The sequence below is a fragment of the Centrocercus urophasianus genome, unplaced genomic scaffold (genome assembly GCF_019232065.1).
Source record: "Centrocercus urophasianus isolate 14NV4802_14NV808 unplaced genomic scaffold, USGS_Curo_1.0 seq_9, whole genome shotgun sequence".
Classification (NCBI taxonomy): Eukaryota; Metazoa; Chordata; class Aves; order Galliformes; family Phasianidae; genus Centrocercus; species Centrocercus urophasianus.
In genome coordinates, this window is record NW_024885532.1 from 16,898,106 (window position 1) to 16,914,706 (window position 16,601).

General features: G+C 35.4%; 1 protein-coding gene across 1 annotated transcript in view; it reads left to right on the forward strand.

Annotated features, from left to right (window-relative positions):
- Nucleotides 1–16,601, forward strand: part of DIAPH3 (diaphanous related formin 3) — a 229,272-nt gene that overhangs the window by 25,296 nt on the left and 187,375 nt on the right. The window contains exons 3-8 of the mRNA XM_042839146.1: nt 1,490–1,594; nt 7,526–7,656; nt 11,259–11,333; nt 11,422–11,491; nt 11,870–12,006; nt 12,467–12,572. Of these exons, the coding sequence (XP_042695080.1) occupies nt 1,490–1,594; nt 7,526–7,656; nt 11,259–11,333; nt 11,422–11,491; nt 11,870–12,006; nt 12,467–12,572 (624 nt within the window). The remainder of the gene's footprint in view (nt 1–1,489; nt 1,595–7,525; nt 7,657–11,258; nt 11,334–11,421; nt 11,492–11,869; nt 12,007–12,466; nt 12,573–16,601) is intronic.

The window sequence follows — 16,601 nt, forward strand, 5'->3', positions numbered from 1 at the left end:
AGTGTACGCTGTGACTATCAAAATGAAGAAAAAGGCATGTGTCAAGAGTATGTGTCCTTATGTACTGCTAGAATTTTGTTCTTGGCATAAGATGATAGTTTCTCTCTGAACTGTTTTGATCAAAGAAGTACAGCACTTTGAAGAATAGAACAGTTATGAGAAAAGATTGAAGTATGTGTGGCCTCCTTTCTTTCAGCTTGTTTAGACAAATCTTGTTTTGCATTAATTTTTTGATATGGGAGGTAGCATGAATGCATGAGCTAGTTGCCACAGAGGCAAAAGACTGTGATATTACCATATTTTAAGTCAAAGAACTTTTTTCAGCATGCACCCTGTACTTGTTTGGCACTAGTGGGAAAAGCAAAGAAAAAAAAGCTTATTTTACTAAGTGAGAAAACTTTCTCTAGTCCTTCAGGAAAGGAAATGATGACATTTCTGAGCAGAAAAAGAAAACAGAATCTACATGAAATTGCCCTAATTTTGCTGTGAAGCAATTCAGCTTAAAGGGTCTAGCATTTTCTGCAACTTCTTACAGCTCAGATTTGTAACAGCTAAATATTTCTAGAAATTGTGGTTGACCTTGTCCTGTTCCATATGAAAACTGGGGAAAGACAAGGAAGTTCAAGTTTCAGTGATCTTTAAATTTTGATGTTCAACTTGCTTTCTTAAAATTAAAAGAATAATTTGTTTGCTTTCTGTCACTGGTTCTTGAGTAGGTGAAATGAGCTTTGATATTGAGATTGTGAGACAATGCCCCATCAGTGGGCAACGAGTTTCAGCTGAAAATAACTGCAGTAATTTGTCCTAAGTTTGGTTGACCATAATAATGCTAAATGTATACATAAGTGTGTGTATATATTGTTTCCAAATGCCATTTTAACCTACAGCATGAAAGGAAATGTCTGCTGTCACAAAATGTAGAACTGATTGTAACAGTCAGAGCATTCCTAGGCTTGGAACACTAGGAGTTCATGAGTCAGAACTGCCACTGAATAGCTGCTCTGTGGCTTTGAATGGGGTTCTGCATCTGCTGTTTTTGACTCTTGGGTTTATGTTGGCATGAAATGTGACTGGTTTTGATAGCAGTTGAAGGTGTTGTTTTAGTGATGAAGACATCAAGAATTTGGTCCTCGCCTTTTGTAGAAGTGAATATTATTCTGTGAACTACCCTTGGGAAAAAGGAGATTGCATTGCCCAGCTTTATATATTTCAATATTTTAAGTGATTTTTGAGAAGAGGTTTTGCTACTTCTGTTTGTGATGCACTCATTTATCCTGGCTCAGTTGCTTTTTTTTTTCAATTTGATTTGCTGAGGAAGGTAGATACACTTTTTTGTGATTTTAAATAACATCTAACTTAGCTATTTGTATAAGAACTTTCAGTTGCTTCGGTTCACGTTTTTGTGTCTTTACTTTTTATAATCAGTATTTTATGGTTGAACAACTATTGCTTGATGCCAAAACTTCTTTTATTTCTCTTTCCATTCTAGGAAGATATGAATTTAAATGAAGACAAGAAGATGCCGTTGAGAGAAAAGGATTTTAATACCAAAAAAGAAATGGTGATGCAATACATTAGCACTGCTTCAAAGTCTGTACGTACATTTTGGTGAAATATATGAAAAATGACTTAACATTTACCTTCCTTACTACTAGAGAGGAAAAGTAATGTACGCATATTACTTTCTTTTGATTAACTTATTTCTCAGATAAAAACATTTTTAAGGGACATTATCTCATAAGTTTACAAGCTGCAATAAAAGATACCTAGTGCAGGGCCAAACTGTCCGGATATTGTTTAAGATGAGCCTGTGAGAGCTACTAGTCCTTCTGCAGCATAAAAATTCTTTAGTACTGGAAGATTGGGAAGTCAGTCAATTTTTCTTTTTTAGAGATATTTCACAGAAGATCAGGAAACTTCAGGCCACGGCTACAACACCCCTGGTATTTCTCAGCCCAGAACAAATTACCTAGGTTTATACGTTGTTGATACTCCAAACCTCCACAGTCGTTCTAAGAGCTAGATTGTTTGATCTAAAAAGTGGCTAATAGTAGAATATGGATGGCTGTGCAGAGTTGCTGCATCTGTGTATGTTACTGAAACCTCACCATATTGATGATAGTGTTAAGACTCCCTTTCTTGAGAGAGAAGATTTTGTGCTGGCTCTTGATTTCCTAGCACTTACTGCTTGCAAAGAACTGAAGCCTGTAGCTGATGAATAGGTTTCATAGATCCTTTCAAATGTCATTTGCAATAAAGATTTTTTTTTTGTTGTTATCATCATGTATTTTTTGCTAGTGGAGCCTATAGCACTATGCACAGAGCAGCCATACAGGGTACTCTGTTGAAGAAGACAGGTCAGTTTTCCTCCTCCAGTATAGTTGTTTGTTCCAGCACACTTTTGTTTTGCCCCAGCAATTTGTTTCCATTTTCTCCTCCCTGACTTCCCACCTGTCCTCCTTTGTGCTATGAGAGACCTCTGTTGAATAATTCATGAAGAGAAACTCTTGTATTTACTGAACTATGTTACTACTGCTATATCTTTACTAGAAATAGCATTCAGATTTCTGAGGAACTGGGAGGAGCTTTTCTGTGATGTATAAATTCAGCTGTTTGATACAGAAGTCCTGCAGATGAATATGATTTAGTGTTGGTGCTGTTGGGACTGGAAACTCATGGTCTCCCACCATCCTCCTTGCAAATTCTTTGTTGCCAGCATGTTTTTAAGTGCCTCAAGTGTACTGGACGCACCAGGTGCCCTCTGTATCTTAGGGGAATAGTGCACTTGCACGCTGTACTGCACTTAGCAAACTTTCAGTGTACCTTCACTCGAGGAAAGGGGAGTGAGTTCTTTTCAGATGAGCTGAAATGCTGAATTTGTGCCTGAATGCTATGTATAACTGATCCCATCTCACGTCTCTGTTCCTATTAATGAGACGCATACTAAGCTATCTTATGTTGGTACAGAGTATATTCACTTACAACCCTTCTACAGAGTCCTCACCAGGCTTCATTTAAAGCAGTTGTTATTATAAACACTACTGAAATGGAGAACAGGTCCCTACTGTAATAAATCTCTGAATATGAAAGAGCCTTTAGTGATCAGTGGATTCTACTCTAACCGAAGCTTCATCATTGGCTTCAGTATCAGGATTTCTCTTTCTTGGAAGTGCAGAACACTTTTCCAACGTTTACAAAGAATGGCTCTATTACTGGTATATCTAGAGATCACACTGGTTTTGGCAGATCTATATATATTCAGTTGCTTATTTATGTATAGAATACTGTAACCTACCTCCTCACGTATATGACATGTTTAGAATGAATCCATCGCTTTAGGACCAAGGAATGTACTTCTGAGTAACTTAAGTTCTGCAGACAGGCATAGTTTGATACTCCTTAATTTGTTTCCTTTTTACTTAGAGAGTTCTTAAACAGTTAGCTAAATAAAAGCTTCTGTACATGTTCGTAAACATGCTGTCATCATCAGCCTTTATTAATGTTTTAAGAAGCTCCCTGTAGAAGAATTTTTGAGCATGTAAAGCCTCTTTGTCTGGGGAACTTATTTTGGACAATAATATAATTTACATGCTTGAATAATTCTTCTGAAGCACTTCAGAATATTCTGCTATTGTGTATTTGTTTTCTTGTAATGTACAGTGTTTAGATGAAGCCTTATTTCTTCCTTTAAAATATCAGCTGAGAGGTATGTATCACATACTGCTTCAAACCATAAAGGTTTGAAAACCTTAAGTGAAATTTTTGTTTCCTGTGGTATCATGTCGTATTTATCAGGAAGCATTCAGAATCAGAGAATCATAGAATCATAGAATGGGATTGAAAGGGACCCCAAGGATTATCAAGTTCCAACCCCTCTGCCATAGTCAGGGCCACCAGCCTCCAGAAGAGTGAACATAGTTGTATTAAAAGGCTACCTCATCTACCAAAGTAAATTTCACTTCTCTGTATGTGAAACATACACAGACTGGATTTTTAAAGTGAGTTTTCTTCGCAAGATTTCATTTTTGTTGTTCAGCTTACTCCCTTGTAATGTTGTAACTGAATTAATTAATGCTGACTTCATACTGCATCTGCTCACAGACCAGTTGTTCTTCAGTTGAGCAATTAAATTTTGAGAGGCACTGATGCCTCAAGATATTTCCTGTTTCTCGGTTAATTCAAGCATTTTGAACTTAAGCAGCTTTTCCCATGCAGAAATATAGCTAATATAATCAGTTTCACAATTGATATCAGCTACAGTTCTCATTTTACTTGAGCAGTGGCAGATGCATCATATTCTTATTAAGTAGCAGAACTGTGTTATAACTGTGAATAATAAGTGGTACTTGGTACTGTGGATATGTTGTGCACACACTCATACAGTTCATTGGCGTCATCTACACAAGATAACGTTCAGGTGGGGAAGTGAATGTGAAACAGAGTGGATGTTGATGCAGGTCTCCATTGCTTATGATGGTGTCTTTGGATGGGTCAGATGAGACTTTCTGAGTTGTCATTCTAATAAACTTCTGTTGTCTGGCTGGATTCATTTTCCCTGTGACCTCTCTACATGTTGCTATTACTTTCAAAACACCTTCTAATTATCTTAACTGTACATCTGGTCCATATGACTTTCCTACTTGACCATTTCTGCATTAAAATAAGGCTGTTTTACCAACTATTTATAAGTATCTTAGCTGTATCCAGCTTGGTCATTTTTACAGCAAGAACTGCTGGGATATGTCAATGGAAATGACAAGTTCTCCACCCAGGATATTAATCCATATGCTTAGGCATACAAGTAGTGCTTATCAATTAGTCTGTGCACAGCAGGAGCTGCCAGGAGAGTTTCTGGGACTTTTTGAAATTCCCACGTGTAGGAGAACTTCTGTAACATTTAGTTAAATGTTTTGTTGTGATGGCTGCTAGGATTTCGGTTGGTCATCTTGTCTCTAGCCACTCCATTATCTCATCCATGCAGAGAATAGCTGAGGAGATCCAGAACTGCACAGGGAACTGAATGCATGCATTTGCACACAGCTGCACCCCTGACCCACTGTTACACCAGAGATGTGACTTAGATTACCTACACATGTCACAGCTGTAACTCAAATTCCATAGACTCAGGAGTATGTACTGTCTTGTCTTAAAATGTTTGGGCATTTATTGTACCAGGATGGATGTGTTCAGTATGCACGCTGTTGAATAATAAAAAAGCAATCCCTGTCACTGATCCCCCTTAGGCATTTAATTTGTAGAGTTTTAGACAACATTCTTTTACCTTTCATATTCTATCAAATCTGTTATATGCTTCTTAATGTTATGAGTTTTTTTAATTTGTTTTTTGAGATCTTTTACATTTGGCTTAGAGATTCTCTTCAGTTATTTCCTCATCTCCGTTGAGCTCTAACACAGCCATACTTATAGGGAAGCTCAGCTGCTTGCCTGATGGAAATGTAAGTTACTATCTTGGTGAAGAGGATGATTTTGGAAGCACTTCAGTTTTAGATCCAGGGCTTGAAAAGATTTTCATGGAATATTCTTGCCAATTAGATGTATTTTTAAGAAGGTGGTGTGTTGTTCCTAACATTACCGGTGTACACTGGTGGTAACTCTTGGATCCAGAAAGTATCTGAATAGGTGTTGTGTGAAAAAGACAAAGTAGTTGGCAGAAAATGAATCTCCCTGCATTCCAGCTTGTTCTCAGCTATCCTTGGGGCCGGGGACAGCTGAGCTTAGATTCTGAGTGATGTTCAGTTTGATGCTGTAAGTCTGGTCGTGTTCACTATCACAGTAAAAAATTCACAAATAATGCACTGCCCAAGTTGTCTGGTTGTGTTCAAATGAGCTCTTGTGACCACCTTTAAGGAATTTGGCTAGGCCCACTAAGAACTCCTGTGGCTGGATTGAGTAGGTCAGTTCAACTCCCTTGACTACCTGGTGATGCTCTTCCACTGTGGTCTACTGAGTTCCCATCAAGCGCTCTGCAAGTCAGATTCTGACTGTTTGGACTCCAGCATATGTCAGTGCACCTGGGAAGTAATAATCGCTTGCATTTCCTGCTGAGGCACTCCATGAGATCCTTCTCTGCATGTTTCTGCTGCCTGTTGAGATCCACCTGAATGTCAGTGAGCCATCTAATCTGTCAGCCAGTCATACTAATTTTTAATCTCATCTCTTTCAGAATTTTTTTTTTTTGTGCTTTGCTTCCAGGAACAGGAAAGAGTAACTTTCAGCACTTAAACTCTTGACTTAAGCCCAATAAGCCTCATAGTATAACCAATATAATAATAAAGTATTATTAAGTAACTCTTTAATGCTATATCATAACTATACCTCAGCTCCCAGCAAAATGAGTCTTACCATTGGGTCAACCCAAATATAGGTTGCATGCCTCATCCCCATCTGCCCTGAAAAAAAAAGTGTGAAGGAGTGAATACTATTAAGAGTATAGTGAATGCTTCTTAGATTTTTAATTTTAACTGCAAATTCTATGGCTGCTTTTGTTGAGGGTGACTGTTGTTTTGTTTAAAACACTGTATATTCTGTGTCCTCCCAAAAGGTCATTAATATTTCGAATTTACTTTAAGCAACATTTCTCATTTAATGATTTAATGATGCGTTGAGGCAATTGTCTTTTAGCTTATGTTGCTTAAAATAGGAAATACAGGAAATATTTTGTCTATATAAAACTGCTTTTATAGCACTGCATTAGCTTTTCATAGCATTTTCTTTTCAGTGCCCTCATGTCCCCATTTACCTCCCCACCCACCAAAAAAGACCAGAATCCAAAAAGCAAAATTTGGGTAAAATTCTTATTTTAAAATATCATGTTATTGCATCAGCAGTCATGTTTGTATTGGGCTGGGATTTATCTTTTAGAACTTAAGTTGCTGCTTACAGTGTTCAAGTCCCTCCTTTTTTTAAATTTGTTTGTTTGTTTGTTTGTTCTGTTTGTTGTTTATTTTCCTGAGGTGTTTACTTCATCCCTTAGAACCAAGGTAGTCTTTTTTTTTCTACAGTTCCAGCCTCATACTGTTGTGCTGCCAGGATCTTGAAGAAAAAAGTGTTTTACAGCATGTTACTGCAGTGATATCCTGAATGCTCTTCAGATGCACTGGTTATTCAGTCTGTATTCCCATAAGAATGCCATGACCTACCTTGATGCCTGTCCTGTGATCATCTCAGATTTTTTTTTTTTTGTATTGAATATTAAAAATTAAAATGTTTGCAATGCACAGAATTAATTTGTTACAAAAACACTATTTCACCAAGTGTGCATGATGCATTTTTATGTTTGCTGTCTGCTACTTTTGACTACCAATCATAAACTTAATCACGAATTGGCAAAAATGTAATCAGCATTCAACATAAACAGTGTGTGGACAACAAATAGTTGCAGACTTAGGTCTAAAATATATTGTTTTCCCACATTTTATGGATCAAAACCAAAGTTTAGTCATCAATGGTTCATTCAAGTGCTGTACATGCCAAATAAAAAATGAATTTGTTTTCTGTTTTTCAGGGAAGTCTCAAGAACAGTCGAAAGATTTCACCACAAGAATTTATCCAGGAATTAAAATCTGGATCAACAGATGAAAGACTAGTGACTTGCTTAGAATCACTTCGTGTGTCCTTAACTAGTAATCCTGTCAGGTAATGCAGAATTTGAACATCATTAACAAATATTGCAAAGATTGATCACATTCTTATTTCTTCGTGGATTAAAATGAATGGATCTCTAGATGTGCACATTTCAAGGTTTTCCACTTAATGAATGTGTATGTTTTAATGAATGATTATATCCTTTTTTCTTTTTCTGCATTGATTGTATACCTTCTGCAAATATTGTTTTCGTAAAGCATATTTTTAATTAACAGAGAAGATAAGAATCAAGTGATAGTGAATAGTTTTATCCTGGTACTTTAAAACAAAACAATAACAAAGGAAACAAACTGAAATTACAGCTTATGGCTCTAAGGAAAGAATCTCTAGAGCAAAATATATCCTCTGATCTTGATCACTGTTCTTGAGGTGAATAAATGGGGACACAAATATCTCATAGTTACAAACAGTTCATGAAATGTGATTTGGTGATCTATTTATTCTCCTTTCATATAGTAGTTGCAAGAAACTTAGATAATTCCATTAAGAGAACTTTTTAAAAATGCACTGAGAATGGAACACTGACAGCTACCTTGGTATTTTATCAGGCTGACAAAAAGCTGTGTTGCCTCCAGGTATAGGGCAAGTAATTTGTTATTCTGTTGTGGAAGCAAAGGAAAGGACAATAATAACAGTGGTATTTTACACACTGAATCATTCCCAGCCTCTCCAACTGCTGGGCATGTGATAAAGTGTCTGCGTACAATTTCACCTAATACAAAATATGGTAAGAAACATCAAGTAGGATCATCTTTAGATCAGATATAGCCAGTTATTCTCAAAATACTTGATCAATGTTTGCCTGATCTGTTTCAGAACAAACCACCCTGGCTGAGAAAATCTATTTTAAAGTATTTATACATTTACACGAAAAACTTATAAAAGCATCTGATCCTAGTGTATAATTTAAATAAGTCCACTATAGTTCTGTGTCTAGCAAATAGAAAGAACATTGGAATCCTCTCCTGTGATGAGAATGGAAATATTTTGTCTTTCAAAAGAGCTTCTGCATCTTACCTTGTATTATTTGCAGTAGAATGACTTATTATTTGTCACTGATGAGGTCCCACTATTATAGGTGTATCTGAAAATTCTGATTACTCTTCAAATGTAATATAAATAATAATAATAAAGTATTATGACAACAAATAAATTTTACTCCCAGATAAATTAATTTTTTACCCATTGCATTTAATGGTGTGTGAATAATAGGATCATTGAGGTTGGGAAAGACCACCAAGGTCATCCAGTCCAATCACTGCCCCATCTTTACCATACTCACTATATCTTATGCCTAAGTAGCACATCTTCCCTTTTCTTGAAAATTTCTGGGGAAAATGACTCCACTACTTCCCTGTGCAGCTTGTCCAATGCATTATCACTCTTCCCGAGAAGAAGTTTTTCTAATAGCTAACCTGAACCTCTCCTTGTGCAATGTGAGCCCATTACTACCTGTCCTATCACTAGTTATTTGGGTGAGGAGACCAATCCTAGTCTCACTATCAACTTCTTTTCAGATAGTTTTAGAGAGTGATGGGGTCTCCCCTGAGCCTTCTTTTCTCCAGTCTAAAGAATCCCAGTTCCTTCAGTCATTCTTCATAGGATTTGAGCTCCAGACCCTTCACCCATTTTGTTGCTTTTATAGTCTGGACAGGCTCCAGTGCCTCAGAGTCTTTCTTGTAGTAAGAGGCCTAAAACTGAACACTGTACTGTTCTGTACTGAACACTGAAGTGTGCAGCCCTACCAGGGCCGTGCACAGAGAAAAGATTTCCCTACTTCTGCTGGCTATACTGTTTCTGATACAAGTCAGAATGTCATTGGCTTTCTTGGCCAGCTGAGTATGCTACTGGCTTGTGTTTACACAGCTGCTGATTAATATCCCCAGATACTTTTCCTCCACCTAGCTTTCCAGTCACACTGCCCCAAGCCAGTAGTGTTGGCGGGCATTACTGTGACCAAAGTGCATGACCTGACACTTGGTCTTGCTGAACTTCATGCACTCGACTCAGTCCATCAGTCCAGGCTCTTTGGATCCTCTTTATGGCCTTCCTGCAACTTAATGTTATCTGCAAACTTGTTGAGGTTGCATTCAATCTCCTCATCCAGATCATCAGTAAACATATTAGTCAGGACTGGCTCCAATATTGATCCCTAGAGAACACCTCTAGTGACTGATTGCCAGCTGGATTTAACTCCTTTCACTGCCAATCTCTGAGCCTGGCTGTTCAGGCAGCTTTTTACCCTGTGAAGAGCATACCTGCCCAAGCCATGAGCTACTAGCTTCTCCAGGAGAATACTGTGGGAGACAGAAACAAAAACTTTACTAAAGTCCAGGTAGATTACATCCACAGTCTTTCCCTTGTTCACTAGGCAGGTCATCTGGTCATAGAAGGAGATGCTGGTCAAGCATGACCTGCCTTTCATGAACCCATGCTGGCTGGACCTAATGCAATGGAGAAAACATATAAAGTAATGTTAGTGCAGTGAACAGTAGTTTTTTTTCCTAATTCTCATAAACTTTTTGGGGGTGTTGAACTTCTGATTTTTCAGAATGGATGTTTAATTTTTACATGAAAGACAATTTTTTTTTTTTTTAATACAGGACAAGGGGTTCTTTAGCGTAAGCTTTTTAAGTAAAATATTGTAAAGAATTCACAGAAACTACTGCTGCAACACCCACAACAGAATCTTTGTTTTAGTGATTATAGAAACTACTACATCTGTATCATGCTAGGTATCTTATGTTCTAATTATGATTTTGTAATCAGTTAATAGTTAAATGTACTATGCTAATTTCATGGAAGAGAAAGAAAGAGTAGGGTCAGGAGAGACCTGTTATGAAATGAATTTCTGTCTTTTTTAGTAGTAAGCGATCTAAAATTTTATGACATTAGTATGGAAAGTTAACTAAAGTTGTTGGGAAATATTCCCTGTCACTTATGGGAAGAGAAGAGTCTTCAGGTATCCCCTTCCCTTAACTCACAGCGGCGTATAAAAGGCAGAACATGTCTTCTGTTATGACTACAAGTGTTAGTGTTGTCTGTGAAATGTAGGGTTATGTAATTGATCAAACATTGTTTCAGCAAGACCAAGAGGTGCTATCCAGGGGATGGCTGCAGTAATGCAGGCAGTCAATGAAGAGTAGAACTTTGTTGTATCAAGCCATTTTGACCAAAAATAAACAGAAAAGTGAAGCAGTTGTCTGGTAGAAGCAGCTTGCCAAGGCTTAGTCTCATGAAAGTTAGCTTTGGTCAGAACTGAATTTTTTGTTTTGTTCTCTTGAAAGTATTCACATGCGTTCATATCTCAGGGAAACATTTCTGTATTTTCTGTAGGCATTTTCTTCCTTCTTTACCATTTGTTGTTTAGATTCTCTAATTTTCATTAGATACTCTAATGTTTTGGTTTTTTTTAAGGTAATCTAATTGGGCCAAGGAGTGAAGGCAATGCCCCTTGATCCTCTGTTGAATAAAGATCAAATTTAGGTCATAAAATCATCAAGTTATACTGCTTTTATTTATTCTAAGCAATTTAATTTATTTTAATTAATATTTGAAATATCAATTGTTTTAATGTCTTCCTTTCTCCCTAGCTGGGTAGAAAACTTCGGCCGAGAAGGTCTGGGTCTTCTGTTGGATGTTTTGGAAAGACTGGTTGAGACAAAGCAGTAAGGATAACTTTCTTTAAAATTGATAGTTTTTATTATTATGTATACAGCATTTAATTACAATAATATATTTTTTTAATCTAATCAGCCAGGACAAAGCTGTGAAGAGAAGCCAGCATAAGGTTATACAGTGTTTGAGAGCCTTCATGAATAATAAGGTATGGGATTTTCCTTAATCTGGAAGTTTGTTCTACTGCTGTTTAGTCTGATATTGTACACGATCAGTCAGTGTGTGTGTAATTTGGAGAAGCAGAGGGTTGGTCAGCTGTGACTTGAAAAACTTCCACCACATCGATTTGCAGAAGCCTGCTTTCATAATAGTATAAATTTTTGATGCTGATGTTTGCTCTCATTAAAAAATGAGTGACCTGTTTTGACCTTTCCCTCATTTAATTTAATTTTTTTTTTTATTTGAAAGAGTTAAATATGATTTGAAATGTATGCTCAAGGAAACTGTTGTCATATTGTACTGGACTTTCAATATTATCATTTGGTTTCCTTCCAACTCTCATTATAAGTATTTTTCTTCTGTTTAGTATGGATTGGAAAGAATTCTGGGAGAAGAGAGGAGCCTTTTGTTGCTGATCAAAGCAATTGATCCCAAGCAAACTAATATGATGACAGACATAGTCAAACTCCTTTCTGCAATGTGCATTGTTGGAGAAGAAAGCATGTAAGTACTGTGTTTAGCCAGATATAGTAAGGTAATTTCGGGATGATTAATATTGTCATGGTGTTTAAATGAAACGCTGAATTTTTCAACTAATGCTTGAAAGTAGTATCTGTACTGTGTTGTCATTTTTGAAAATACCTTTATCTGTAACTTTTTTCATGGTTGTATTGGTAAGAATTTTCTTTTTTGGCATGTGAATGAACTGGTCAGATGGAAGTAGTTTTGCAGCCATTTTTTTCCTAGAAGTTTTTTAACATTACATTTAAGGTGTTTTAGCCATTGTAATCTAGTAGTCACTCTTTGGTTACATAAGTCTCCAAAGTAAACTATGCTTAAACCTCCTACATTTGTACCCTAAAATTGAAATAGGTGAATGTTCTGGCAGCATGACTCTTGATATGACAAATGAACAAGAAGGTTAAATATCTCTCTTGAGTGAAATGCTTTTATTTTCGTGTAGCCTTGAAAAAATTTTGGAAGCTATAACAGCAGCAGCAGAGGAAAGAAATGTTGATAGATTCTCTCCTATCGTAGAAGGACTTCAGGATAACTCAGTTCAGCTGCAAGTAAGCAATTTTTTGCACCAATAGTCTTTACAACAAGCAAGTTGTACATTATAGTTTTATATATTAATTTTATAAATTAATTTATTTTAATATATTTTATATTAATTTTATAAACATTATAGTTTTATATAGTTTTATATATTTTTATATAGTTTTATATATTTTTCTGCATTACAAAAAGGGATACTGAAGAAGAAGAGATACTGTTTTAAATAAAGGTTCAACTTGGGAATATTTTTAAAAATGTAATCTTTGAAAATGCATTATTGGAAGATTCAGTCTTGAGAAACATAATGATGTTGTGGTTGAATTTGCTTTTATCTGCTTACCCAAATCTTACAGATTTTTTGAATTAAAGTTATACTGCCTTTTAAAGTAAAGTGTGAGTTATGTATTAAATGCAAAAGTATCTAATCTCTAATGATATTAGCTTGAAATTAAACATAAATATTCATAGAAAACAAGAATTTTTAGCACAGTGTTTAAAAAATAATTTTTAAATGAATATGAAATCTGTCTCTCATATCTACTTCTTCACTTCATTTGCCTTCACCCACAGTGAAAGCAAAGAACTTTTCACCTTATTTTCAGTTTGCTTCAGTTGAGATATAGAAATACAGAAAGATGCAGAGTTTTATAGTAAAATTGAGCAATCTTTATAAGTCATTATTCTATTAGTGTGAATAGTAACTCGTATTGATTTTCATGTAACTTGGGTGAATAAAAAATTTTTCTTATCATATTCTGAATTTTGCCACAGTGGCAGGAGATAAATCTGCAGTTTGGAAGAAATGGTTGTATTACTCCACTGTCACCTTTTGTATTAAACAGTTCATGTCTGATAGTAAAAATTGCTTTTGCTTTCTCAGTCGTTTTAGTAGTCTAGATATCAAATTGTAATATAACTTGTTGAGTAATAAACTGCCTTTCTTTAGTCTCCCGTATTGTAAAAATCACTACCAAAATACTTTGTTTTCTGAAGTGCGTTCTAGAATAAAAATTATGTCTGTGCTGAGCGTAGGTCAGCAGAAGATTATATAAAAGATTAAAGGAAAGTGGATTACTTTGATTGGCAAAGAGATAGTTGACTTCCTTTTTTGAAAGGTTTTGTTTATAGGTATTGCCATTTTTCTTTTCCATGTGAGAGCTGATGGCAAGTCATTTTTCAGAATCTTGTTGCCATAGCAAGAAATAGTTCCAGTGATGAGACAAATTCACTTTTGGGAAGTGGTTTTGTGGTCCCTTATATAAGGCTCTTCTTACAGTAAATGTCAGTGAGAAAGAGGGATTGAAGGAGGGAATGTGTGTCAGGAGGAAGAAGAGAAGGAACTTTGAGCCTCAGTTGTAGTTGGTCTGGAAAGGGACTGCACAGGGAAATTGTACGTTGTAAGACAACAAATTTCCTTCCTGTGTTCTGAGGCTTTTGAACCTGCAGACCAGACACAAGTTTCTCACAGTAATGGTTTCTACCTTTAGTGCTTTTGCAAGAATCTTAATGGTTCTTTAGCATTAGTTTTAAGTATGCAATCTGCTATATGTCTTTCTTCCTTTGGAATCTGTTTCATCTAGATTTCAGGGTGAATTATGTTTAAGTTAATACATCTCTGTTGAGTATAATTTTTGCTCAGTGTTTTAGCATCCTGGAGATAGGAGGCAGTAGGAATTTGGGAATTTGGTTGCTTTTTTTTTTGTTGTTGTTGTCTGTTTGGTTTTTGTGCATTTTTTTTCTTTTTTTTTTTTTTTTTCTTTTCTGGATCTTTTTTTGTTTTGTTTATTTGTTTATTTTCATTCCTTTTGATTTTCAGAGTTGCATATATTCACATGTGGATCTGATTATAAAAAAAAAAAAAAGCTTTAAATCCTTTTTCTGTATAGTTTAAAAAGCACACCAAAACAGCAGTAAAAGCAGTCCCTTAGTGTATCTGCTGCTTCATAGAAAATAAACGAGTACATACGATTAATTTAGCCAAGAATCATCTTTCACATTTTTTAGAAATTAATGCATAAAGACCTCTATAGTTCTGTAAGCATGTAAACAATTAATAGCTATTTTAGATCAACATTTGTGAATAAGCTTCAAATATTGCAGTCCCTTGTGAACAACTGTTGGTAAGCAGCCCGCTTGATAAATAGATAGATACCAATATCTGGTACCAATGGCAGTTGAGACAGTTGATGTACAGCATAAAAAATAGTTGCAGCTGATTTTCTCTAAGCAGTTAGCTCTTTCTTATGAGTGCATTCATGCTTAGTATGTACAGTGATGCTCAACTCCCTTAGTGAGGTAGCACTGATGAGACAACTGAATCAGTGCAGAAAACTTCAGCTGGATTGTTAACTGTGCAGTAAAACTTATTTTTCTAGGACTGCTCTTCTGATATTAAACAAATAATTTTCTCCTAGTTACAGCATTGTAGAATTGTATTGTTCCTTGTTTTGGGATTTGTTGTCCTCTGATTCAGAGGAAAACAGAATTTTTAAAACTGACAATTATGTGTTACAATTAGAGTATTTAAATAATGTTAACTTTGGATTTACTGAGGATTTCAAATTTTCTGCAAATAGCTAACATGTTCCATTTACTGTGCTTTCTGGTCATAGAAACTTAATGAAATTTCACATTTTTTGGAGTTAAGCTTGCATGTGAACACTTTCATCTAAAAAGCTTTTTTCTTTTTCAGACTGTAAAAATGCTAGCTAGGTTTGTTTATTATTTTTTTGCTTTTTTTTTTTTTTTTTTGTAAGGCTTCTCATGTGAATCAATTGTAAACTTCTATAACGATGACATTGACCTAGTGGTTAATTTGACAGTGTTTTAATGAGACAAAAGTTTACAGTTGTCAGTTACTTGGCATATTTGCCTTGATTATCTGCCTGATATATATAGGCTTGCTTTGTAGCAAGTGAATTTGACACTAACAACTGACCTTTTCAATTTTAAGTTGACTAACATTTCTGTTGCTTGAAAGGTGAATTTATGAGAAGCCTTAGTATGTTAATTTTTGTATTTTCAGTGAAACCTCAATATATCTATTTTTTTATTTGCTGAAAACAAAGGATATTCTACTTTTGATCTTTCATAAGGATTATCAGCAAGTACAGCAAGAGTACTTACATATTTTTTGTTCAAGATGGATTGGTGATCCTAGTTTGAGAAAAAAGCTACAGCCAGAAGTAATATTGAACTTACTGAGAAGTATTTTTATGTCAAAGTTCTTTCCTATTCATCAGTAACATTACCCTCACAGTATTTATAAATCGAAAGAGAATACCATTTCATCCTTCTTTTTTATCTAATAACATGGCCTATGATATTTTGGTTAGCTGAAACACTTGGCAGCTCTTGGCCATTTGGTCCTAATGAGATTCTTTCCATAAATGAGTGACTAATACGAGCAAAGCACACCTTATCTAAATGCAGAGACTGATAATATTATTTAAGATTCATGTAAATGTGCAAATGTACATTTGTGTGGACAAAACATTTCATTGCTAAGAATATTTTAGTATTAGCAGGGGGAAACAATTTAGGAAAATTAGTGAAGTATGTACCAAAGCCAAATCTGTATCTGGTTAAGTATTAGGAAACAAAATTTAATTAAATCTATATTATCATTTGTCCTTTCTACAACTGTTGATAAAAGTGAGAAAAATGAAGTTGAAAATCTTCCTGCAGTTCTGTTATCTCAAGATGTGAAATAAGATGATGCTTAGCCACCTATTTAATATTAGTAATCATGTCTGTATGAGGAAAAGCTGCTGTGAGCTACTGAGTTGTCAACACTTTCCATGAGAAAAGTACCAGTTATGTTATCTTTGTGTTCAACTGAGAAGAATAACAGTATTCCTCAGAGAATGCAGAGAAAATCAGGATTCAAATTTTGAGCTGTAAGCTCTCACCTAATGGAACGTATCTATCTCATTGGTCTACTTTATTATAGAGGAAAACATTCAAATTGTTGCCATTCTAGGTGAACTCAGTGATCATCCATGCAAAGCTCTTCTCCCTGCCCCGGAAAGAGGGCTTAG